The 24,991-nt window shown below is 47.4% G+C and overlaps 1 protein-coding gene across 1 annotated transcript in view; it reads right to left on the bottom strand.

Annotated features, from left to right (window-relative positions):
* Positions 1–23,965, bottom strand: part of LOC115160538 (unconventional myosin-XVI-like) — a 143,276-nt gene extending 119,311 nt beyond the window's left edge. The window contains exons 1-2 of the mRNA XM_029710704.1: positions 23,662–23,965; positions 10,841–11,113 (exon numbers count right to left, since the gene is read on the bottom strand). Of these exons, the coding sequence (XP_029566564.1) occupies positions 10,841–11,113; positions 23,662–23,689 (301 nt within the window). The 5' untranslated portion in view covers positions 23,690–23,965. The remainder of the gene's footprint in view (positions 1–10,840; positions 11,114–23,661) is intronic.
* Positions 23,966–24,991: the final 1,026 nt, after the last annotated feature.

The raw sequence follows: 24,991 nt of genomic DNA, 5'->3' as shown, positions 1-24,991 counted from the left end.
AGAGTAGCGAGAGAGGAGGAGGAGAGTAGCGAGAGAGGAGGAGAGTAGCGAGAGAGGAGGAGGAGAGTAGCGAGAGAGGAGGATGAGGAGAGTAGCGAGAGAGGAGGAGGAGAGTAGCAAGAGAGGAGGAGGAGAGTAGCGAGAGAGGAGGGTGAGGAGAGTAGCGAGAGAGGAGGAGGAGAGTAGCGAGAGAGGAGGAGGAGAGTAGCGAGAGAGGAGGAGGAGAGTAAGGAGAGAGGAGGAGGAGGAGAGTAGCGAGAGAGGAGGAGGAGAGTAAGGAGAGAGGAGGAGGAGGAGAGTAGCGAGAGAGGAGGAGGAGGAGAGTAGCGAGAGAGAAGGAGGAGAGTAAGGAGAGAGGAGGAGGAGGAGAGTAGCGAGATAGGAGGAGGAGAGTAGCGAGAGAGGAGGAGGAGAGTAAGGAGAGAGGAGGAGGAGAGTAGCGAGAGAGGAGGAGGAGAGTAAGGAGAGAGGAGGAGAGTAGCGAGAGAGGAGGAGGAGAGTAGCGAGAGAGGAGGAGGAGAGTAAGGAGAGAGGAGGAGAGTAGCGAGAGAGGAGGAGGAGAGTAAGGAGAGAGGAGAAGGAGGAGAGTAGCGAGAGAGGAGGAGGAGAGTAGCAAGAGAGGAGGAGGAGAGTAAGGAGAGAGGAGGAGAGTAAGGAGAGAGGAGGAGAGTAAGGAGAGAGGAGAAGGAGGAGAGTAGCGAGAGAGGAGGAGGAGAGTAAGGAGAGAGGAGGAGGAGGAGAGTAGTGAGAGGGGTGAAGTGTAGGGCATTGCACGTACCCCAGTTTGGGAATACACTATACTTGATTGTTTTGTCACATAAACTGAAATTAGGTGAACTATTAGAGTTTTGGCAACCAGAAAATGGTGGAGCGATTTATGCATAGTGCATCTAAGAAATGAAATCTAAATTACATTTGCACTGAGCAAATCTGACAACAAATGAGTTCAAGTATTAATTTTCCTTATCCCTACACTCCTCCTGTTGTTCAAGTGCTGTATCCGGCTAAATTCACACATTGGTTAGATACAGTTAAAAACATTGATCTGTTCCTTGTTTGGGAAGCAGATCAAGGTTCACAGAGAGTCAGTCATTGCCTTTCGTTTGAGAAACAGATTGCTGGTTTCTCTCTCTCTCTTTCGCTCTCATTACATCAATAGAGAGGTTTTGGCCCAATGTCACAGCACGACATGTACCTTTCACTACAAAAGCCCCTGGGAAAGGGATCGATGTGTGGCAGTGACAACCAACAAGATTCTAGCTCTGACGGACAGAGAACTGTACCAGAGCTGTCTGGTGGGTGAGGACGATCTTCAAGATGGACAATAATAAAGCTAGCTGTATGTACCCCATGTTTTCAAGCTGCAGGTTGAGGTTTATTGTAATTAATCTTGTCCTAGAAGCAGAACTGGGCGGTTTCGCTAGATGGGTCAGCTGCAAAGTCAAAATTGGCTGTATCGTAAAATTCACGAACACAACATTTTGCTTAATTTAAGGTTAGGGTTAGGCATTAGTGTTAGCAGTGTGGGTAAGGTTCAGGCTAGGTTAAAAAAAAATCCCCTTTATTTAACCAGGTAGGCTAGTTGAGAACAAGTTCTCATTTACAACTGCGACCTGGCCAAGATAAAGCAAAGCAGTTCGACACATACAACAACACAGAGTTACACATGGAATAAAGAAAACATACAGTCAAAAATACAGTTGAAGAAAATCTATATACAGTGTGTGCAAATGAGGTAAGATAAGGGAGGTAAGGCAATAAATAGGCCATTGTGGCGAAGTAATTACAATATACCAATTAGACACTGGAGTGATTGATGTGCAGAAGATGAATGTGCAAGTGGAGATACTGGGGTGCAAAGGAGCAAGATAAACAAATACAGTATGGGGATGAGGTAGTTGGATGGGCTATTTGCAGATGGGCTATGTACAGGTGCAGTGATCTGTGAGCTGCTCTAACAGCTGGTGCTTATAGCTAGTGAGGGAGATATGAGTCTCCAGCTTCAGTGATTTTTGCAGTTCGTTCCAGTCATTGGCAGCAGAGAACTGGAAGGAAAGGCAGCCAAAGGAGGAATTGGCTTTGGGGGTGACTAGTGAGATATACCTGCTGGAGCACGTGCTACGGGTGGGTGCTGCTATGGTGACCAGTGAGCTGAGATAAGGCGGGGCTTTACCTAGCAGAGACTTGTAGATGACCTGGAGCCAGTAGGTTTGGCGATGAGTATGAAGCGAGGGCCAGCCAACGAGAGCATACAGGTCGCAGTGGTGGGTAGTATATGGGGCTTTGGTGACAAAACGGATGGCACTGTGATAGACTGCATCCAATTTGTTGAGTGTAATGTTGGAGGCTATTTTGTAAATGACATTGCCGCAGTCGAGGATCGGTAGGATGGTCAGTTTTACGAGGGTATGTTTGGCAGCATGAGTGAAGGATGCTTTGTTGCGAAATAGGAAGCTGATTCTAGATTTAATTTTGGATTGGAGATGCTTAATGTGAGTCTGGAAGGAGAGTTTACAGTCTAGCCAGACACCTAGGTATTTGTAGTTGTCCACATATTCTAAGTCAGAACCGTCCAGAGTAGTGATGCTGGACGGGCGGGCAGGTGCGGGCAGCGACCGGTTGAAGAGCATGCATTTAGTTTTACTTGCATTTAAGAGCAGTTGGAGGCCACGGAAGGAGAGTTGTATGGCATTGAAGCTCGTCTGGAGGTTAGTTAACACAGTGTCCAAAGAAGGGCCAGAAGTATACAGAATGGTGTCGTCTGCGTAGAGGTGGATCAGAGAATCACCCGCAGCAAGAGCGACATCATTGATGTATACAGAGAAGAGAGTCGGCTCAAGAATTGAACCCTGTGGCACCCCCTTAGAGACTGCCAGGGGTCCGGACAACAGGCACTCCGATTTGACACACTGAACTCTATCAGTGAAGTAGTTGGTGAACCAGGCAAGGCAGTAATTTGAGAAACCAAGGCTGTTTAGTCTGCTGATTAGAATGTGGTGATTGACAGAGTCGAAAGCCTTGGCCAGGTCGATGAATACGGCTGCACAGTAATGTCTCTTATCGATGGCAGTTATGATATCGTTTAGGACCTTGAGCGTGGCTGAGGTGCACCCATGACCAGCTCTGAAACCAGATTGCATAGCGGGGAAGGTACGGTGGGATTCGAAATGGTTGGTAATATGTTTGTTAACTTGGCTTTCGAAGACCTTAGAAAGGCAGGGTAGAATAGATATAGGTCTGTAACAGTTTGGGTCTAGAGTGTCTCCCCCTTTGAAGAGGGGGATGATCGCAGCAGCTTTCCAATCTTAGGGAATCTCAGATGGTAGGAAAGAGAGTTTGAGCAGGCTAGTAATAGGGGTTGCAACAATTTCGGCAGATAATTTTAGAAACAGAGGGTCCAGATTGTCTTGTTTAAAATCAGATTTTATTACTTTGTGGCTGTTCCAACTAGTGACCACTCTGCAGAGCTGTCTCTGGTACATGAGTCATCCTAATGAATGTCAACCTGACATGCAATTAGTGCAACTGTGAATGTAGGCTATTTGTCTTTACAAAGGTGTGTGGTGCTCAACTCTGAGGTGTTGAAGACATGAATCCATGACAGCGGAGGCTATTAGTGCCTCTACCTCCTTCAATCTCAGAGAGCTGATTACAGACACAGTGTTACTGGTGCTAGACTACACACTATGTCTGTCTGTCTGTTACCTGTTATCTATACCTGTTGATCAATAAAGGACAAAGTGAAGAGGAGGAGGAGAGGAGGGAGAGAGGAGGAGGAGGAGGAGAGGAGGGCTAGAGGAGGAGAGGAGGGAGAGAGGAGGAGAGGAGGGAGAGAGAGGAGGAGGAAGAAGAGGGAGAGAGGAGGTGGAGTGGGAGGGGAGCTAGAGAGGAGGAGGAGGAGAGGAGGGAGGAGAAGAGGAGGGAGAGAGGAGGAGGAGAGGAGGGAGAGATGATGAGGAAGAAGAGGGAGAGGAGGAGGAGAGTAGGGAGAGAGGAGGAGGAGAGGTGGAGATGAGGAGGAGAGTAGGGAGAGAGAATGAGGAAGAGAGGGGTAGGGAGAGAGGAGGAGGAGGAGGAGAGAGGGTGATTTCCCTTCTTCAGATTGTGAAAGATGTAATCTCACTTGTTTTAGGATGTCTCAGTTGAACGTGTAATGCTTGCACAGCATGACACCCACCCACACACTGATGCTGATGCTACTGTACAGTACATTAGTGCAAACAATGAAAAATTATCTCAACCATTATCAAAATCTGATATGATGTAGGATGAAATCTAACTAATAAATCAATGACAACACAATCACATAATCATGTCATCACGATGTATAAATCTTATATTAAAACATCTTCTTTGGGTTAGATCATATGGAGTAACAAAGTGTAGATGAGCTAATATTAAATAGGCATTGAGACACAAAGAATAGATTATGATTATCAGGTGTTAACTGCAGCTAGGGAGAGAGCCACTTTGTCATACCCAGGCAATATCTATACACTATATATACAAAAGTATGTGGACACCCCTTCAAATGAGTGTATTACCCGTTGCTGTCAGGTGTATAAAATTGAGCACACAACCATGCAATCTCCATAGACAAAGATTGGCAGTAGAATGGCCTTAGTGAAGACTGACTTTCAATGTGACACTGTCATAGGATTCCACCTTTCCAACAAGTCAGTTCATCAAATGCCTGCCCTATTAGAGCTACCCCGATCAACTGTAAGTGCTGTTATTGTGAAGTAGAACCGTCTAGGAGCAACAACAGCTCAGCCGCGAAGTTGTAGGCCACACAAACTCACAGAATGGGATCGCCAAATGCTTTAGAGTCTGGCAGTCTGACGGACGAACCTGGGTTTGGCGGATGCCAGGAGAACACTACCTGCCCGAATGCATAGTGCCAACTGAAAAATTGGTTGTTTTTCATGGTTTAGACTAGGCCCCTTAGTTCCACTGAAGGGAAATCTTAACGCTACAGCATACAATTCCATTCTAGACGATTCTGTGCTTCCAACTTTGTGGCAGTTTGGGGAAGGCCCTTTCCTGTTTCAGCATGACAATGCCCCCATGCACAACGTGAGGTCCATACAGAAATGGTTTGTCAAAATTGGTGTGGAAGAACTTGACTGGCCTGCACAAGAGCCCTGACCTTAACCCCATCAAGCACCTTTGAGATGCATTGGAACGCTGACTGTGAGCCAGGCCTAATCACCTAATATCTGTGCCCGCCCTCACTAATGCTCTTGTGGCTGAATGGAAGCAAGTCCCCGCAGCAATGTTCCAACACCTAGTGGAAAGCCTAGAGGCTGTTATAGCAGGAAAGGGGGGACCAACTCCATATTAATGCCCATGATTTTGGATGAGATGTTCGACGAGCACATACTTTTCGTCATGTAGTGTATCTCTCTACCAGACCCCATTCTAACCTCATATAAGAGAATAAAAATCATTAATATAGACTCAATCTCATCAGAGATATGATGTTTGCTGGGAATGTAACATCCAATATCACCTCAATATCACAGATATACCAATCACACCCCAGCATGGAATATTCCATTTCATTCTGAAATGGTACAGGAAAAACATGATGGGAATTGATTTGGGGTTCCATGCCTCTGAAGGGGAACAGATGCTCCGGTCACAGCCGTGCCTTCCACTGATGAAGTTAAGAGATGACTTTAGAAAGGCAATTTCACCAAATGTCACTACGCATGCAAGTCCCAGGTTACATATGGCAGGGAGGAATCAGGCTGATAAATAGGACTTGAGTCTCTCTTTGTTTCTTTTTCCCCTCATTCATCCCTCCCAGATGTTTCCTTGTCTTGTTTCTCACTTTCTACTTCTTTGATCTCATAGCCCTCTCTCCTCCCCTTTCAATCTCTTTACCCCGCTCCACATCTCCTCCTCCCCTCGCTGTCGCTCTTTATTTTCCTATCTGCTTCCATCCGATATTCTGCCAGGGATTGCTGATAAGGTGTGTGTGTGTTTTGTGCGGGTGTGAGTGTGTGTGTGTGTGTCGATCTCTTATTACCATCCTGCCTCGTCAGCAGAGTGTGTTTCTAGTCTATCTGTGAATCTGTGCCCAAAGCCGGCTCCATACTGACTAAGTTTAATTACGATAGACAAACAGACGGAGAGAGAGAAAGAGAGAGATGCCAAACACATACAGTGCGTCCTTCAAATGTTAACGAGTCACGTTACAAGCTGTTGTTTTCTCAACTCTATTGGTTCAGTGGCAAATACTGTATCAATCAAGAACGAATGATGTCGAAAATTCAAAAATAAAAGTAATTACAGAGGGAGGTGGCGTGTTTATGACAAGGACCTAACACATCTAATGCAGAAGACATTCATACCACAGACACTGCACAGTCATGCATCATAATATCCCCATGGCTCGCTGTGGCTAGATAAACCATTTGGACACAGTCTATCGCTGTCATTTCATGGCTTTTCACTTCAATGAGAGATTCACCACCAGAAAAGGCATTCGCAAAATAAAGCAAAGTGAAAACCCAATCAGCTACATTCAACTATGAGAGTTGTATTTCTCCCATCATCTCCAGAACAGAGGAGCTGATCTCATCACTAAGAACAACAGGCTGAGCTGAGGTCCCTGTGGAATACCAAGCATTGATTTGTTTTCTACACATCCTCCCACCTCCTCATGTTTCGCGCTGAGTCCGGTATTCCGGTTTTACAGGGTTTGGGAAGCTTGGCAAAGGCAAGCCCCCTAAATTACCTCCCCATATGTACCCCTAGGCCTTTCCACATGGGGTGTATTTACACATTTCCTTCTCTCCAAAAATGATTAAGGATTTTGCCAAGGATGAAATTCCAGAAATGTTCCCAGATCCCTCCTAGGAAGAAGCTGTCCTGAGGCGAACAAGTTCCCTGCATATAAATGGATATGGAATGGAGTTGGATGGAGAGAGAAACATTCCGCAAAGCACTACTGTAAATTCCCACACAGTAATTGGCACAGACAAACAGAGACACATTGCCTCCAAGTAACACCACACAGACAGACAGAAGCGAACACACTGTTCCCTTAATAAGGAGTAGGTAGTCAACAGACCAAAGATGAACATAGGAGCATCAAAGATACACTAATAGCAGCAACAACAAACATGCCATTCAGTCCTATGGAGTCCAATTAGACTACTCATCATGTAACCTTCTATACTGAATGTAGCCTGTCCATGGAACATCCAGACTGCAGTACAACATTTGTCCAACACCATAGAGATCCTTTTAAAATGACTATTCTTACTATTCTAGTATTCTAATTCCTAATTCTAACAACACTGACCAACCTGGCCGTGAGTGTTCCAAGTCTAGTTAGTCAGACCTCTGGTTGGCAGGTGACTATACCCACCATAATAAAAGCCAGTCTTGTGCCAGTCTTCTACCATGCTGTTGAAATGGTGATTAGGCTTTCTAGTCGGGGGTAAACAGTGTCGATTCATGTCCAGTCAAAGGGCAGGTTTCTGTTGAGCAGTGACATGGGCACACCAGCTGCTCTCAAGGACCCCAACTGAAGCTCATTGGCAGCCAAAGGAGGGAGATTAGCATAGTAACCTGCAATGGCTGCAGAGGTCTGACACAGACAGCTGGGAAAACGGCTGGAAATTCAAGAGCATGGGTGGAGAGATAAGGGAGGGATGGAGAGATAAGGGAGGGATGGAGAGATAAGGGAGGGGTGGAGAGATAAGGGAGGGATGGAGAGATAAGGGAGGGGTGGAGAGATAAGGGAGGGGTGGAGAGATAAGGGAGGGGTGGAGAGATAAGGGAGGGATGGAGAGATAAGGGAGGGGTGGAGAGATAAGGGAGGGGTGGAGAGATAAGGGAGGGGTGGAGAGATAAGGGAGGGATGGAGAGATAAGGGAGGGGTGGAGAGATAAGGGAGGGGTGGAGAGATAAGGGAGGGATGGAGAGATAAGGGAGGGATGGAGAGATAAGGGAGGGGTGGAGAGATAAGGAGGGATGGAGAGATAAGGGAGGGGTGGAGAGATAAGGGAGGGGTGGAGAGATAAGGGAGGGGTGGAGAGATAAGGGAGGGGTGGAGAGATAAGGGAGGGGTGGAGAGATAAGGGAGGGATGGAGAGATAAGGGAGGGGTGGAGAGATAAGGGAGGGATGGAGAGATAAGGGAGGGATGGAGAGATAAGGGAGGGGTGGAGAGATAAGGGAGGGGTGGAGAGAAAAGGGAGGGATGGAGAGATAAGGGAGGGGTGGAGAGATAAGGGAGGGATGGAGAGATAAGGGAGGGATGGAGAGATGAGAGAGAGAAATAAGGAGAGAAAGGGTAGTCAGAGAAAGAGGAAGAAAGAGAGACAGAGAGATGAGGAAAGAGAGACAGAATGATCAAGGGAAAGGAAGTAGAGAGAGAAGAGAGAGAAAGAGGGAGAGAGGAGGCCATGGTGAGATAAATGTGTTTCTATAGCAAAAGCAGCAAGTCTCCCCTGAGCCTCATAGAGTATTCAGTAGTAATGATACTTCATGAAGACATAAAGTGTGTTTGACTGCAGTTCTGTGTGTATGGGCCTGTGGCTTTAATGGTAGAGTCTCTGACTCTCCCTCACATCCCTGCCTGATTTAGAGTCAGGCTCACAAGAGCTCCCTCTCTCCCCTCTGAGGCATCGGCAGAATCCCTAATAAGGAAACTCTTAGTGGTTAGAATGGGGGGTTCCAGACACACACAGACATGCAAGCACGCACGGAGACACGCGCACACACACACACACACACACACACACACACACACACACACACACACACACACACACACACCACACACACACACACACACACACACACAGACACACGCACCACGCAAAAAGTACATCTGCCCAACTGTCCTGGAGAGTTAGACTACAGTCAGAATGCCGGTACTGCTAATACTCGCTGCAAAGTCTCAGGCAGAAACAGCTGACTTGGGTTGAACCAAGAACATCTGAGCTCTGTGATTGTTGTGCCGTTGTCATGACTGATCCCTTAATACTTACATATAATTGTCTCCCAAGAGCTGCATTTGGCTCGGTATATTAGCTAGGTGTGTTTGCATGAGTGTGTGTGGCTGTGTGTGTGTGTGTGTGTGTGTGTGTGTGTGTCTGTCTGTCTGTCTGAAGGAGTTAGTGTCCTGACTAGCCTGTAATCAGTGTGAAGAATGAGCTAATACTGTAAAGCTAATGGCCACTCCTCACCGTTAACACATCCATCTGCCATTTCCCAGCTACTGCACACACACACACACACACACACACACACACACACACACACACACACACACACACACACACACACACACACACACACACACACACACACACACAGACAGACAGACAGACAGACAGACAGACAGACAGACAGACAGACAGACAGACAGACAGACAGACAGACAGACAGACAGACAGACAGACAGACAGACAGACAGACAGACACACTCACTCACTCACTCTCAGCAGAATACTGATTAGCAGCTGAAACTCGGGAGAGCAAATTAAGAGAATATTGAAGGAGGAACAGAATACAGAGGGAGAGAGGGAGGGAGGGAGGGAGAGAGAGAGATGGGATGATGATGACGCTACGAGGTCTGTTTCATTGCTGTAGGTATGTACTGTAGGGATGGGTGAGAAGAGAGCTAACCCTAACCATGCATACTGGCCAAGTGTCTCAATTAAGGTGTGTGCGTGTGTGCGTGTGTGTGCATGCGTGTGTGAAGTGTGCGTGCACGTGTGTGCACGTGCGTGCGTGTGTGTGTGTGCATGTGTGTGCACGTGTGTGTGTGATGTATGAAAGGGTCCCCCGCCTTGCAGAGAATGATGTAAGTGCAGAGGCAATAGGTCTCATGTAGCCAGTACTACTCAGTGCTACTCAGTAATACTCAGTACTACTCAGTGCCACTCATTAATACTCAGTGCTACTCAGTGCTTCTCAGTACTACTCAGTACTATTCGGTGCTACTCAGTGCTACTCAGTGCTGCTCAGTACTACTCAGTGCTACTCAGTAATACTCAGTACTACTCAGTGCTACTCAGTACTACTCAGTGCTACTCAGTACTACTCAGTGCTACTCAGTACTACTCAGTGCTACTCAGTACTACTCAGTACTACTCAGTACTACTTAGTGCTACTCAGTAATACTCAGTACTACTCAGTGCTACTCAGTACTACTCAGTGCCACTCAGTGCTACTCAGTGCTTCTCAGTACTACTCAGTGCTACTCAGTGCTACTCAGTACTACTCAGTGCCACTCAGTACTACTCAGTGCTACTCAGTACTACTCAGTGCTACTCAGTACTACTCAGTACTACTCAGTGCTACTCAGTAATACTCAGTACTATTCAGTGCTACTCAGTACTACTCAGTGCTACTCAGTACTACTCAGTACTACTCAGTGCTACTCAGTACTACTCAGTACTACTCAGTGCTACTCAGTACTACTCAGTACTACTCACAAGCTGAAACCCTCCACTGCCTATTCTGTTTGCACTGACTCAAAGCTCATAGAAATGTCAGAACTCAATAGTTCAAATGGAATCTTTTTGAACTCATATGTGATGCCATCGGCTTCACAAATCTAGGACAGTTTTGCTGATAGATATAAACCCTGGAAATAGATCAAAACGAGCTTTAACACTCAAGTGGGAGTATGCTAACTAGAACCTAAAATGGTTCTTCGGCTGTAGGACCTTCTACATGGAACCAAAGAGGGTTCTCCCTGGAACAGCCAAAGAACCATTTTGGAACCCTTTTTTCAAAGAGTGTAGTTACTAACACCCGCCCTCCCTCCCTCCCCTCTCACCCTCAAACACACAGAAATACACACAACCCACCTTCTTTGTCATCGTGCCGTATGATGGCGTCCTGTATGACATCACCGAGGCTGAAGCGAATGCGGTGCCGCTTCCTGTGGCTGGTGGACGGGGCTTTGACCTTGACTCCGCCTCCCGGTTTCTGCAGGGTCTTCTCGCGCTCGTAGTACGCCCTTATTTGGTCGCAGCGCATTCTCCTGACCAGCCGCTGGCGCTGGCCAATCGGAAGAGACTCCAGCAGACACTGGTCTATCTCCATGTTCTGACGAAACACGTTACATAGCTGAAAACAACCTGCAGAGAGAGGGAGGGCGGGAGGGAGGGAGGGAGGGAGGGAAAAGAAGAAAGAGAAAAACATTAGCATATCATGGTTTGTGATGAAAATCTGTCTCAACAGTTTTATACAAGTCAAAGATAGACAGTGATGTTAAATGCTGTCTATTGCGCACGTGTGTGTGTGTGTGTGTGCGTGCGCGCATGTGTGTGCGTGCGCGCGTGTGTGTGCGTGCGCGTGTGTGTGTGCGCGTGTGTGTGTGTGTGTGTGTGTGTGTGTGTGTGTGTGTGTGTGTGTGTGTGTGTGTGTGTGTAAGACACAGATACAGCTGTTATATTAATAACTCCATCAGCTCCAGATCATGTTTATTTAAATACATTCTGACAGTGAGCGGACAGGACATCGCTTGGATGATAAAGTACACCAGCGCTGTCTGTTTCACCTCCAGACAAGTGTATGTGAGTGCCTGTATGTTTATAATGGACTACACTAGCACTGCCTTTAGCCTCGAGGCATTTTGAATAAAATAATAACACTGTTTAGTGTCTTCTCTCCTGCACTGCAACGGTCTGTAGTGAATATCATGACTTAGCATATTGTCTCTCTCATATTGTCTCCTAGTCTCTGAGCCTTATTAGGGTGTGTCTGTGTAATGCTGCTGCAGCACGGATAAGCCTCAATGACTGCAGAAGAATTCATCACTAGCTACACATCAGGACCAAACCAGGCTTAGTTATGAAGATCGTTCCAGACTTACAAAACTATAAATATTCATAGCATTATTCAGTGATGAGGGCAGAGAGTCAGAGGAATCTTAAGTCACGTTGCAATGCACAGGCAATCAAAGGCGATGACTCTTCCAAGTGCATAAAAAAAGTAATCTGCAAGAAAATCTAAGTTTGCCCCCGTATGCAATATGCTTCAGAAGAAAGTTTGCAATGATTTGGTGACGTGTGTAATGTATGAGTGTGTGAGAAAGACAGCAGTAATTGGTGCAGTCATTCAGGTCACTATTAGTGCCTTTGCAGATAAATTAGAGACAGTGGCTTTTCTCCTCCTCTCTCTGAGTCACACACTCCCTCTCTGCTCTTCTCCTCCATCCCTGTCTGCTTGTCCATCTGTCTGCCCTCTTTGCCTCTTCTTTTAACACACTCCAATTTCCTGTTTTCTGATTCTCTTCGTCTTAATCCCTCTCTTTCCTTTCCTCCTCTCCCTCCCTCCGTCACATTGCCTGTTTGACTGTCTTCCGCCTTTCGCTCCATTTAAACCTTCTTCAACCCCCCCTCCCCCTCCCTTTCTCCCCCCTCCTTCCCTCCCTCTCTCTCTCCCCCTCCCTCTTTCAATTCAATTCAATTCACTTCAATTCTCTCTCTCCCTCTCTCTTACACTCTTCTCTCTCTCTCTCTCTCTTTCTCTCTCTCTCTCTCTCTTTCTCTCTCTCTCTCTCTCTCACACACTCCTCTCTCCCCCTCCCTGTCTCTCACATCCTCCCTCTCTCCCTCTCTCTCACACCCCTCCCTCCATCCCTGTCACACTCCTCCCTCCCTCTCTCCGACACCCCTCCCTCCCTCTCTCCCTCTCACACTCCTCCCTCCCTGTCAGACTCCTCCCACTCTATCCCTCCCTTCCTCTCTCCCTTTCTCTCACACCCCTCCCTCCTTCCCTTTCACACTCCTCTCTCCCTCTCTCCCCCTCTCTCACACTCCCTCCCCATGTCACACTCCTCCCTCCCTCCCTCTCTCCCACACCCCTCCCCCTTCCTCTCTCCCTATCTTTCACACTCTCTCCCTCCCTTCGTGTGTGTGTGATTCAGCAGACTGGTGCAGCAGGCTGCTGGTGAGGTTTAAACCACTGACAGTGGAACATTTTTGAAGTACTGCAGCCCTTTCACGTCCCTCTTCCCATCACCCTCTCTATCCCCCTCTCTCTTTCTCTCTTTCTCTCTTCATTCCTCTCTCCCTTCTTCTTTCTCGTTTCTCTCCTCTCTGCCTGCTACGCTTTTTAAAGAGGAGCATGAATCACTGCAGTTTGTTCTGTCATGCTGCTATGGAAATGAGAGCTGCAGTGCTTTTCTCTGAAGCTGTTCACCTCATAATCTCTTCAGAGACCCATAAGCACATGCACAGCGCTGAACACACACAAATGTCAAAAAGAGACACATTTGTATCCATAACAGACATGGCTGGGGAAAGGAGAGGTGTTTAGCCCCCAGCATGTTGTCTCTACTTTGTGCTGTAGTTCCTTATCAGGCTGATGGGTGATGTTACTGTGTCTCTAACTGCTTTTGCTTTAGATAATAATCTACACACCTGCCTCCCAGACAGACAGTTGGCCAGGCACAATGCTCATATGTTACTACCTCTTTCACCCCTTTCTCTTCTATACTTCCCCCTTGTCCTTTAACTTTCTCTCACCGCCTCTATTTCCTTTTTCTCTTCGTCCCTCTTTTCTTTCCTCTCTTCCTCCTGTCTCTTCCTCCCGTCTCATCCTCATGTCTCTTCCTCCCTCTCTTCCTCTCTTCCTCCCTCTCTTCCTCCCTTTCTTCCTCCTGTCTCTTCCTCCCTCTCTTCCTCCTGTCTCTTCCTCCCTCTCTTCCTCCTGTCTCTTCCTCCCTATCTCCCTTCCTCACTTCCTCCCTCTCCCTCTCTTCCTCCATCTCCTGTCTCTGGGCTCTGATAAGCCAGGATTCAAGACACTTTAGAAAAGCTGCAGTGAACTAAGCTGCTCCAGTCACAGAAACCAATTACTGTGGAAAACCCAGATCTCTGCTCTGTGTGCCCAGCCCTTTGTCAGTACACACCACCATCCTCACTATACCCCTTACTACTACTTAGCTTATACAGCTTCTTAAGCTGACTTTGCAGAGTTAGAGAGAGGGTACACCCTGATAACCATGAAACTAGCGACCCGACCCACCACAACCAAGCCCTGGCCTGAGGAGGCTAGCACCTACCCCTACGGAGAGACACACAACCTAGCCATATCTGTACTAGAGGAGCTAGACAATCATATCTGGACTGGAGGAGCTAGCTAGTCATATCTGTACTAGAGGAGCTAGCTAGTCATATCTGGACTGGAGGAGCTAGCTAGTCATATCTGGACTGGAGGAGCTAGCTAGTCATATCTGGACTGGAGGAGCCTGCTAGTCATATCTGGACTGGAGGAGCTAGCTAGTCATATCTGGACTGGAGGAGCTAGCTAGTCATATCTGGACTGGAGGAGCTAGCTAGTCATATCTGGACTGGAGGAGCTAGCTAGTCATATCTTGACTAGAGGAGCCAGCTAGTCATATCTGGACTGGAGGAGATAGCTAGTCATATCTGGACTGGAGGAGCTAGCTAGTCATATCTGGACTGGAGGAGCCTGCTAGTCATATCTGGACTGGAGGAGCTAGCTAGTCATATCTTGACTGGAGGAGCGAGCTAGTCATATCTTGACTGGAGGAGCTAGCTAGTCCTATCTTGACTGGAGGAGCCAGCTAGTCATATCTGGACTGGAGGAGCCAGCTAGTCATATCTGGACTGGAGGAGCTAGCTAGTCATATCTTGACTGGAGGAGCCAGCTAGTCATATCTGGACTGGAGGAGCTAGCTAGTCATATCTGGACTGGAGGAGCCAGCAAGTCATATCTGGACTGGAGGAGCTAGCTAGTCATATCTTGACTGGAGGAGCCAGCTAGTCATATCTGGACTGGAGGAGCCTGCTAGTCATATCTGGACTGGAGGAGCTAGCTAGTCATATCTGGACTGGAGGAGCTAGCTAGTCATATCTGGACTGGAGGAGCAAGCTAGTCATATCTGGACTGGAGGAGCTAGCTAGTCATATCTGGACTGGAGGAGCTAGCTAGTCATATCTGGACTGGAGGAGCCAGCTAGTCATATCTGGACTGGAGGAGCTAGCTAGTCATATCTTGACTGGAGGAGCCAGCTAGTCATATCTGGACTGGAGGAGCCTGCTAGTCATATCTGGACTGGAGGAGCTAGCTAGTCATATCTTGACTGGAGGAGCCAGCTATCATATCTGGACTGGAGGAGCTAGCTAGTCATATCTTGACTGGAGGAGCCAGCTAGTCATATCTGGACTGGAGGAGCCTGCTAGTCATATCTGGACTGGAGGAGCTAGCTAGTCATATCTGGACTGGAGGAGCCAGCTAGTCATATCTGGACTGGAGGAGCTAGCTAGTCATATCTGGACTGGAGGAGCTAGCTAGTCATATCTGGACTGGAGGAGCTAGCTAGTCATATCTGGACTGGAGGAGCTAGCTAGTCATATCTGGACTGGAGGAGCTAGCTAGTCATATCTGGACTGGAGGAGCTAGCTAGTCATATCTGGACTGGAGGAGCTAGCTAGTCATATCTGGACTGGAGGAGCTAGCTAGTCATATCTGGACTGGAGGAGCTAGCTATCTGACTAGAGGAGCCAGCTAGTCATATCGTACTGGAGGAGATAGCTAGTCATATCTTGACTGGAGGAGCCAGCTAGTCATATCTGGACTGGAGGAGCTAGCTAGTCATATCTGGACTGGAGGAGCTAGCTAGTCATATCTTGACTGGAGGAGCCAGCTAGTCATATCTGGACTGGAGGAGCCTGCTAGTCATATCTGGACTGGAGGAGCTAGCTAGTCATATCTGGACTGGAGGAGCCAGCTAGTCATATCTGGACTGGAGGAGCAGTAGTCATATCTGACTGGAGGAGCTAGCTAGTCATATCTTGACTGGAGGAGCCAGCTAGTCATATCTGGACTGGAGGGAGCCTGCTAGTCATATCTGGACTGGAGGAGCTAGCTAGTCATATCTGGAACTGGAGGAGCTAGCTATCATATCTGGACTGGAGGAGCTAGCTAGTCATATCTTGACTGGAGGAGCCAGCTAGTCATATCTGGACTGGAGGAGCCTGCTAGTCATATCTTGACTGGAGGAGCCAGCTAGTCATATCTGGACTGGAGGAGCTAGCTAGTCATATCTTGACTGGAGGAGCCAGCTAGTCATATCTGGACTGGAGGATCCTGCTAGTCATATCTGGACTGGAGGAGCTAGCTAGTCATATCTGGACTGGAGGAGCTAGCTAGTCATATCTGGACTGGAGGAGCCAGCTAGTCATATCTGGACTGGAGGAGCTAGCTAGTCATATCTTGACTGGAGGAGCCTGCTAGTCATATCGGGACTGGAGGAGCTAGCTAGTCATATCTTGACTGGAGGAGCTAGCTAGTCATATCTGGACTGGAGGAGCCTGCTAGTCATATCTGGACTGGAGGAGCTAGCTAGTCATATCTGGACTGGAGGAGCAAGCTAGTCATATCTGGACTGGAGGAGCTAGCTAGTCATATCTGGACTGGAGGAGCTACATAGTCATATCTGGACTGGAGGAGCTAGCTAGTCATATCTGGACTGGAGGAGCTAGCTAGTCATATCTTGACTGGAGGAGCCAGCTAGTCATATCTGGACTGGAGGAGCCTGCTAGTCATATCTGGACTGGAGGAGCTAGCTAGTCATATCTGGACTGGAGGAGCTACCTAGTTATATCTGGACTGGAGGCGCTAGCTAGTCATATCTTGACTGGAGGAGCCTGCTAGTCATATCTGGACTGGAGGAGCTAGATAGTCATATCTGGACTGGAGGAGCTAGATAGTAATATCTGGACTGGAGGAGCTAGCTAGTCATATCTGGACTGGAGGAGCTAGCTAGTCATATCTGGACTGGAGGAGCTAGCTAGTCATATCTGGACTGGAGGAGCTAGCTAGTCATATCTGGACTGGAGGAGCCAGCTAGTCATATCTGGACTGGAGGAGCCAGCTAGTCATATCTGGACTGGAGGAGCTAGCTAGTCATATCTGGACTGGAGGAGCCAGCTAGTTATATCTGGACTGGAGGAGCTAGCTAGTCATATCTGGACTGGAGGAGCTAGCTAGTCATATCTGGACTGGAGGAGCCAGCTAGTCATATCTGGACTGGAGGAGCTAGCTAGTCATATCTGGACTGGAGGAGCTAGCTAGTCATATCTGGACTGGAGGAGCTAACTAGTCATATCTGGACTGGAGGAGCCAACTAGTCATATCTGGACTGGGACACAGGAAACAATGGAGAATTGTCAGTGTTGTGCCTCTGTATAGACTGTTGTACTACTGGGAAGAGTGATATAGACTGCAGAATAGAGGGATGGAGAGGGGGCTGTATAGAACAGAGTGAAAAGAGAGAGAGAGGAAGAGAAAGAGAGAATAGTAACTAGACAGAGTGCCAGTGGGCTAGTGGAAGTAGAGCTAAGTCACTGGTGTGTGTTTGTGTGTGTGTGTGTGTGTGTGTGTGTGTGTGTGTGTGTGTGCGTGCGTGCGTGCGTGCGTTCGTGTGTGTGAGACCAACTTGATCTCATAGTTTTACTTGGATGTGGACAAAGTTGATAACCAGCCAGAGTGGTCATCAATCATTAAGGTAAGGGTTCACGACTTTCTATCATTGGATTCCAACTTGCAGCCTTTGGAATCAAAGGCAGATGCTTACGCCCATCTGCATACACACACACACACACACACACACGCATGCACGCACGCACGCACCGCCACCAGCAGACTCTATTTAACTGCCCTGTCAGCATTATAAATCAGCCATCATAAACATGTTATATGACACATGACACACACACACACACACCGTGACACGTCTGAATTTCTGTATGTCACACATATGGTACATCCTCTGAGACTAGCCCAACTGAGCAGTCTAGCCTATAGAAGTGTGATGCTAATGTAAAAACATATTCTTCATAACCGCTGAGCAAGACAAGAGGGAATTAATGAATGTGAGAGGGTGTGAGAGAGAGCGAGAGATGAAGAAGGAGAGAGGGTCATTGTGAGAGAGGACAAGAGAAAGGGACAGCCGGAGATTGAGAGTGAGTGAGCGACAGACAGGACACAACAGAGAGATTTAGAGGGACTGGTAGAGATATAGTGAAGAGAGAGAGAGAGAGAGCATAGGAGGGAGAGAGTGAGAGAGTGAGAGAAAGAGAATCTTGCTTTAAAAGATCCTGCTTTCCCATCTCCTGGCTGTCAGCTACTGATTTGCTAGGGAATATCCATCATAGACTATATTTAATAACACTGACAGCACTGCGCTGGGCTGGGAATTAGCATACAGTGCACACATACAATTGAAGTTGGAAGTTTACATACACTTACGTTGGAGTCATTAAAACTCGTTTTTCAACCACTCCACAAATTTCTTGTTAACAAACTATAGTTTTGGCATGTCGGTTAGGACATCTACATTGTGCATGACACAAGTAATTTTTCCAACAATTGTTAACAGACAGATTATTTCACTTATAATTCACTGTATCACAGTTCCAGTGGGTCAAAAGTTTACATACACTAAGTTGACTGTGCCTTTAAAAAGCTTGGAAAATTCCAGAAAATTATGTCATGGCTTTAGAAGCTTCTTTAGAAGCTTAATTGACATCATTTGAGTCAATTGGAGGTGTACCTGTGGATGTATTTCAAGGCCTACCTTCAAACTCAATGCCTCTTTGCTTGATATCATGGGAAAATCAAAAGAAATCAGCCAAGACAGAAAAACAATTGTAGACGTCCACAAGTCTGGTTCATCCTTGGGAGCAATTTCCAAACGCCTGAAGGTACCACGTTCATCTGTACAAATAATAGTATGCAAGTATAAACACCAATGGACCACACAGCCGTCATACCGCTCAGGAAGGAGACCCGTTCTGTCTCCTAGAGATGAACGTAATTTGGTGCAAAAAGTGCAAATCAATCCCAGAACAACAGCAAAGGACCTTGTGAAGATGCTGGAGGAAACAGGTACAAAAGTATCTATATTCACAGTAAAATGAGTCCTGTATCGACATAACCTGAAAGGCCGCTCAGCAAGGAAGAAGCCACTGCTTCAAAACTGCCATACAAAAGACAGATTACGGTTTGCAACTGCACATGGGGACAAAGATCGTACTTTTTGGAGAAATGTTTTCTGGTCTGATGAAACAAAAATAGAACTGTTTGGCCATAATGACCATCGTTATGCTTGGAGGAAAAAGGGGGAGGCTTGCAAGCCAAAGAACACCATCCCAACTGTGAAGCACAGGGGTGGCAGCATCATGTTGTGGGGGTGCTTTGCTGCAGGTGGGACTGGTGCACTTCAAAATAGATGACATCATGAGGTAGGAAAATTATGTGGATATATTGAAGCAACATCTCAAGACATCAGTCAGGAAGTTAAAGCTTGGTCGCAAATGGGTCTTCCAAATGGACAATGACCCCAAGCATACTTCCAAAGTTGTGGCAAAATTGCTTAAGGACAACAAAGTCAAGGTATTGGAGTGGCCATCACAAAGCCCTGACCTCAATCCCATAGAACATTTGTGGGCAGAACTGAAAAAGCATGTGCTAGCAAGGAGGCCTACAAACCTGACTCAGATACACCAGCTCTGTCAGGAGGAACGGGCCAAAATTCACCCAACTTATTGTGGGAAGCTTGTGGAAGGCTACCTAAAATGTTTGACCCAAGTTAAACAATTTAAAGGCAATGCTACTAAATACTAATTGAGTGTATGTAAACTTCTGTCCCACTGGGAATGTGATGAAAGATATAAAAGCTGAAATAAATAATTCTCTCTACTATTATTCTGACATTTCACATTCTTAAAATAAAGTGGTGATCCTAACTGACCAAGACAGGGAATTTTTACTAGGGTTAAATGTCAGGAATTGTGAAAAACTGAGTGTAAATGTATTTGGCTAAGGTGTATGTAAACTTCCCACTTCAACTGTATATTCTGAGTATACCGAACATTAAGAACACCTTCCTAATATTGACTTGCACTCCCTTTTGCCCTCAGGACAGCCTCAATTCGTCGGGCCATGGACTCTACAAGGTGTCGAAAGCGTTTCACAGGGATGCTGACCCATGTTTAATCCAATGCTTCCAACAGTTGCTTCCAAATGTTTGCTGGATGCCCTTTGGGTGGTGGAACATTCTTGATGCACACGGGAAAGTGTTGAGCGTGAAAACATTGTTGCAGTTCTTGACACAAACCGGTGCAGCTGGCACCTACTACAATACCCCATTCGAAAAGACTTCCATTCCCCCTCTGAATGGCACACATAAACAATACATGTCACAAATGTCTCAAGGCTGAAAAAATCTTCTTTAACCTGTCTCCTCCCCTTCATCTACACTGACTGAAGTGGATTTAACAAGTGACATCAATAAGGGATCATAGCTTTCACCTGGATTCACCTGGTCAGTTTGTCATAGAAATAATGTTTTGTATACTCAGTGTACATCCACACACACTCATATATACATGTATGCACGCACGCATACACAGTTCTGTAAGGATGGGTTGAGGCAGGGATGTTCACTGACCTATTAGCCCACTCCTGTGTCCCTATCTGCTTCAGTACACATCAAATGTGAGAACATGCGCACACACACACACACGTGCACACACAAACATGCGCGCACACACACAAAGTTGAAAAATAACCAATTTCAGCCTTTGAGAAAATAATTGAGGGAGAAAACAGAGGAAAGAGAAATGATTCACTGCTCATCCTCCCTGAGAGTCTTTTTCTTCTACTGCTGGACCCATTCCAGATATATCTTATTCTCTCTCTATCCCACCCTCCATCCCCGGCTTCCTCTCTCTCTCCATCCCTCTCTCTCTCCATCCCTCTCTCTCTCCATCCATGTCTTTCTCCATCCCTCTCTCTCCATCCCTCTCTCTCTCTCCATCCCTCTCTCTCTCTCCATCCCTCTCTCTCTCCATCCCTCACTCTCTCCATCCCTCCCTCTCTCTCCATCCCTCTCTCTCTCTCCATCCCTCTCTCTCTCTCCATCCCTCTCTCTCTCCATCCCTTTCTCTCTCTCCATCCCTCACTCTCTCCATCCCTCTCTCTCCTAATCTCTTGGTCATGTACCATCCTCCGTTAATTATATTTTATTCACCTTCTCTCTGACTCATCTGTCCCTCATCCTCCTCTCTTTAACTGTCCCTCGTCCTCCCCTCTTTAACTGTCCCTCATCCTCCTCTCTTTAACTGTCCCTCGTCCTCCTCTCTTTAACTGTCCCTCGTCCTCCCCTCTTTAACTGTCCCTCGTCCTCCTCTCTTTAACTGTCCCTCGTCCTCCTCTTTTTAACTGTCCCTCGTCCTCCTCTCTTTAACTGTCCCTCGTCCTCCCCTCTTTAACTGTCCCTCGTCCTCCCCTCTTTAACTGTCCGTCGTCCTCCCCTCTTTAACTGTCCCTCGTCCTCCCCTCTTTAACTGTCCCTCGTCCTCCTCTCTTTAAATGTCCCTCGTCCTCCCCTCTTTAACTGTCCCTCGTCCTCCCCTCTTTAACTGTCCCTCGTCCTCCCCTCTTTAACTGTCCCTCGTCCTCCTCTCTTTAACTGTCCCTCGTCCTCCCCTCTTTAACTGTCCCTCGTCCTCCTCTCTTTAACAGTCCCTCGTCCTCCTCTCTTTAACTGTCCCTCGTCCTCCTCTCTTTAACTGTCCCTCGTCCTCCCCTCTTTAACTGTCCCTCATCCTCCTCTCTTTAACTGTCCCTCGTCCTCCCCTCTTTAACTGTCCCTCGTCCTCCCCTCTTTAACAGTCCCTCGTCCTCCTCTCTTTAACTGTCCCTCGTCCTCCCCTCTTTAACTGTCCCTCGTCCTCCCCTCTTTAACTGTCCCTCGTCCTCCTCTCTTTAACTGTCCCTCGTCCTCCTCTCTTTAACTGTCCCTCATCCTCCTCTCTTTAACTGTCCCTCAACCTCCCCTCTTTAACTGTCCCTCGTCCTCCCCTCTTTAACTGTCCCTCGTCCTCCCCTCTTTAACTGTCCCTCGTCCTCCCCTCTTTAACTGTCCCTCATCCTCCCTCTTTAACAGTCCCTCGTCCTCCCCTCTTTAACTGTCCCTCGTCCTCCCCTCTTTAACTGTCCCTCGTCCTCCTCTCTTTAACTGTCCCTCATCCTCCCCTCTTTAACAGTCCCTCGTCCTCCCCTCTTTAACTGTCCCTCGTCCTCCCCTCTTTAACTATCCCTCGTCATCCCCTCTTTAACTGTCCCTCGTCCTCCCCTCTTTAACTGTCCCTCGTCCTCCCCTCTTTAACTGTCCCTCGTCCTCCCCTCTTTAACTGTCCCTCATCCTCCTCTCTTTAACTGTCCCTCATCCTCCCTCTTTAACAGTCCCTCGTCCTCCCCTCTTTAACTGTCCCTCGTCCTCCCCTCTTTAACTGTCCCTCGTCCTCCTCTCTTTAACTGTCCCTCATCCTCCCCTCTTTAACAGTCCCTCGTCCTCCCCTCTTTAACTGTCCCTCGTCCTCCCCTCTTTAACTATCCCTCGTCATCCCCTCTTTAACTGTCCCTCATCCTCCCCTCTTTAACAGTCCCTCGTCCTCCCCTCTTTAACTGTCCCTCGTCCTCCCCTCTTTAACTGTCCCTCGTCCTCCCCTCTTTAACAGTCCCTCGTCCTCCCCTCTTTAACTGTCCCTCGTCCTCCCCTCTTTAACTGTCCCTCGTCCTCCCCTCTTTAACTGTCCCTCGTCATCCTCTCTTTTTTTGCCATCTCCAATTTCTCTCCCTCTGTCTCGCTTCCTCTCATTCATTCTTTCTCTCATCCCTCTCTTGCTCTATTCTTTCTCTCCAACCATCCCTCTGTTTCTCCATTACTCCATCCTTACTGTTATGCTCTCTGTCTGTCTGTCTATCTGTCTGTGACTCCTGCTGAATTACCCAAACTCCCCCAGGAGCCTCCCGCTACCTGCCGCATTCACCGGTCAACTTCACACAGCTGCAGCACTCTCTCTGCAGCAAGCACACATACCCACCCACAGTGCACACACACACACACACACACACAGCAAGCACACATACCCACACACACACACACACACACACACACACACACACACACACACACACACACACGCTGGCTACAGCAGAATAAAACATCAGCGACATGTTGACTGTTACTATACATGACACTATCGTATCTAATGTTACACAGGTACATTACAGAACAAACTGCCATAGAGATAGTGACATCATGAGCTAATACACACCCATTTGGCACACCTCTCTCACCCTCTCGCTCTCTCCCATCATCCCATCTCTCTCTCACTCTCTCACACACTCACTCTCTCACATCATCCCATCTCTCTCTCTCTGTCTCTCTCTCTCACACAGCCTCTCTCTCACTCTCTCCCATCATCCCATCTCTCGCTCACACAGCCTCTCGCTCATTCTCTCGCTCTCCCCCATCATCCCATCTCTGTCTCTCTCTCTCTCTCACACACACTCTCTCATCATCCCATCTTTCTCTCTCTCACGCACAGCCTCTCTCTCACATCATCCCATCTTTCTCTCTCTCTCACCCACAGCCTCTCTCTCACTCTCTCACATCATCCCACCTCTCTCACTTTCTCTCTCTCTTCCTCTCTTTCAGTCTCTCGCACCCCCCCCCCCCCCCCACACACAACTGCATCGGCTACACACTAACATAAATGACAGTAGCAACTACTAGACAAATAGAGAGAAAGAGATATGGAAACAGAAAAATGAGGACAGCTGTCCAGAGGTTACTTACAGCATTTGATGAAATGGTAGTGGGACATGTTCTCCTTTTATCAGTCAGTCAGATAGTCAGTCAGATAGTCAGTCAGATAGTCAGTCAGATAGTCAGAGAGTGAGACAGACAGAGTCAGCCACAGGTTCCTTCCAGCTATGGCTAAGCTAACAGCAGTGCTAGTAAACCAGCACCATGCATTATTCATTCAGCTGCTATCGACTCCGCTCCTCTCTGCATTATTCACTATAGGATTCAGATTGCAGCAGAGCACACACACACACACACAGTCAGCAGGCAGACACACCATCGTAGAGCTGCAGCGCTTGCAGCTCTCTCAGCCGTCGGCCAGATAACCGCCACACAACCTCTCCCCAATCATGACCGGCGCACGTGCTCAGTGCACATCACTGACTGACAGCACAGTAGACCCGCCCCCACTGCAACACACCCCCCTGACGCAATGCTTCACACCTGACACACACACATTTCCACTATAGATTGATGTGTCAGACACACACACATTTCCACTACAGATTGATGTGTCAGACACACACACACCTCCCTCTGCTTTTCCTGAGCTGAAAGCAAAAGGGGCGGAATTAATTGGGGTGCCTCTTCACTCTCGAGGATGAGAGAGAGAGAGAGCTAGAGAGGGAACAAATGCGAAAGGAGGGGAAATAGAGAAACAGAAGTAGAAAGATGGCAAGAGAGAGGGAGGAAGTAAAATGGAGAGGAAACGATAGAGGGAGGTGGAGAGAGAGTGATGTTGAGCTGCTGCAGTGCGGCTCTGCTCTGTTCTCAGGGCTGTGACGGGATAAATGTTCAGCAATGGTCCTTTAACTGGTCACAAATTAGCTCTAGATAAGCCTGGTCATCATTTAATGACCGGTCACGTACCGTCACACACACTTCATCATACATGTCACCCCCTCTCTCACACAGCACCATCACACCACTGATTTACACGCATGACATGAAGTGTGAAGCGGCCACGTTTGTGTGTGTGTGTTTGGATGGATGTATGTGTATGTCTATAGATTTACTGTGAATATACGTGCCTCATACTGTATGTGATTGTGTGAGGAGATTGATCTGCATGCATGAATAAGTTAGCTGCAGCATAGAACAGCAACTAGATCTCACAGTCTCATATGGGAATTAGACGTACAGTCATGTTTCTCAAACATCAAATTTCAAAGTTGTTCCAAACATAAAATTTCAGTGTTTAAGGTTAACTTTGGCATTAACTCCAAAATCTTAAGGTTAGGCATTAAAAGCCAAATTATGCTCGATACGGAAATGTGGTCAAAGGCTTCATACGGAGGGTGTAACGCAATTGCGGAGCCTC

This window comes from Salmo trutta, chromosome 24 (assembly GCF_901001165.1).
Source record: "Salmo trutta chromosome 24, fSalTru1.1, whole genome shotgun sequence".
In the NCBI taxonomy this organism is placed as follows: domain Eukaryota; kingdom Metazoa; phylum Chordata; class Actinopteri; order Salmoniformes; family Salmonidae; genus Salmo; species Salmo trutta.
This window is presented reverse-complemented; position numbering and strand designations above follow the sequence as displayed.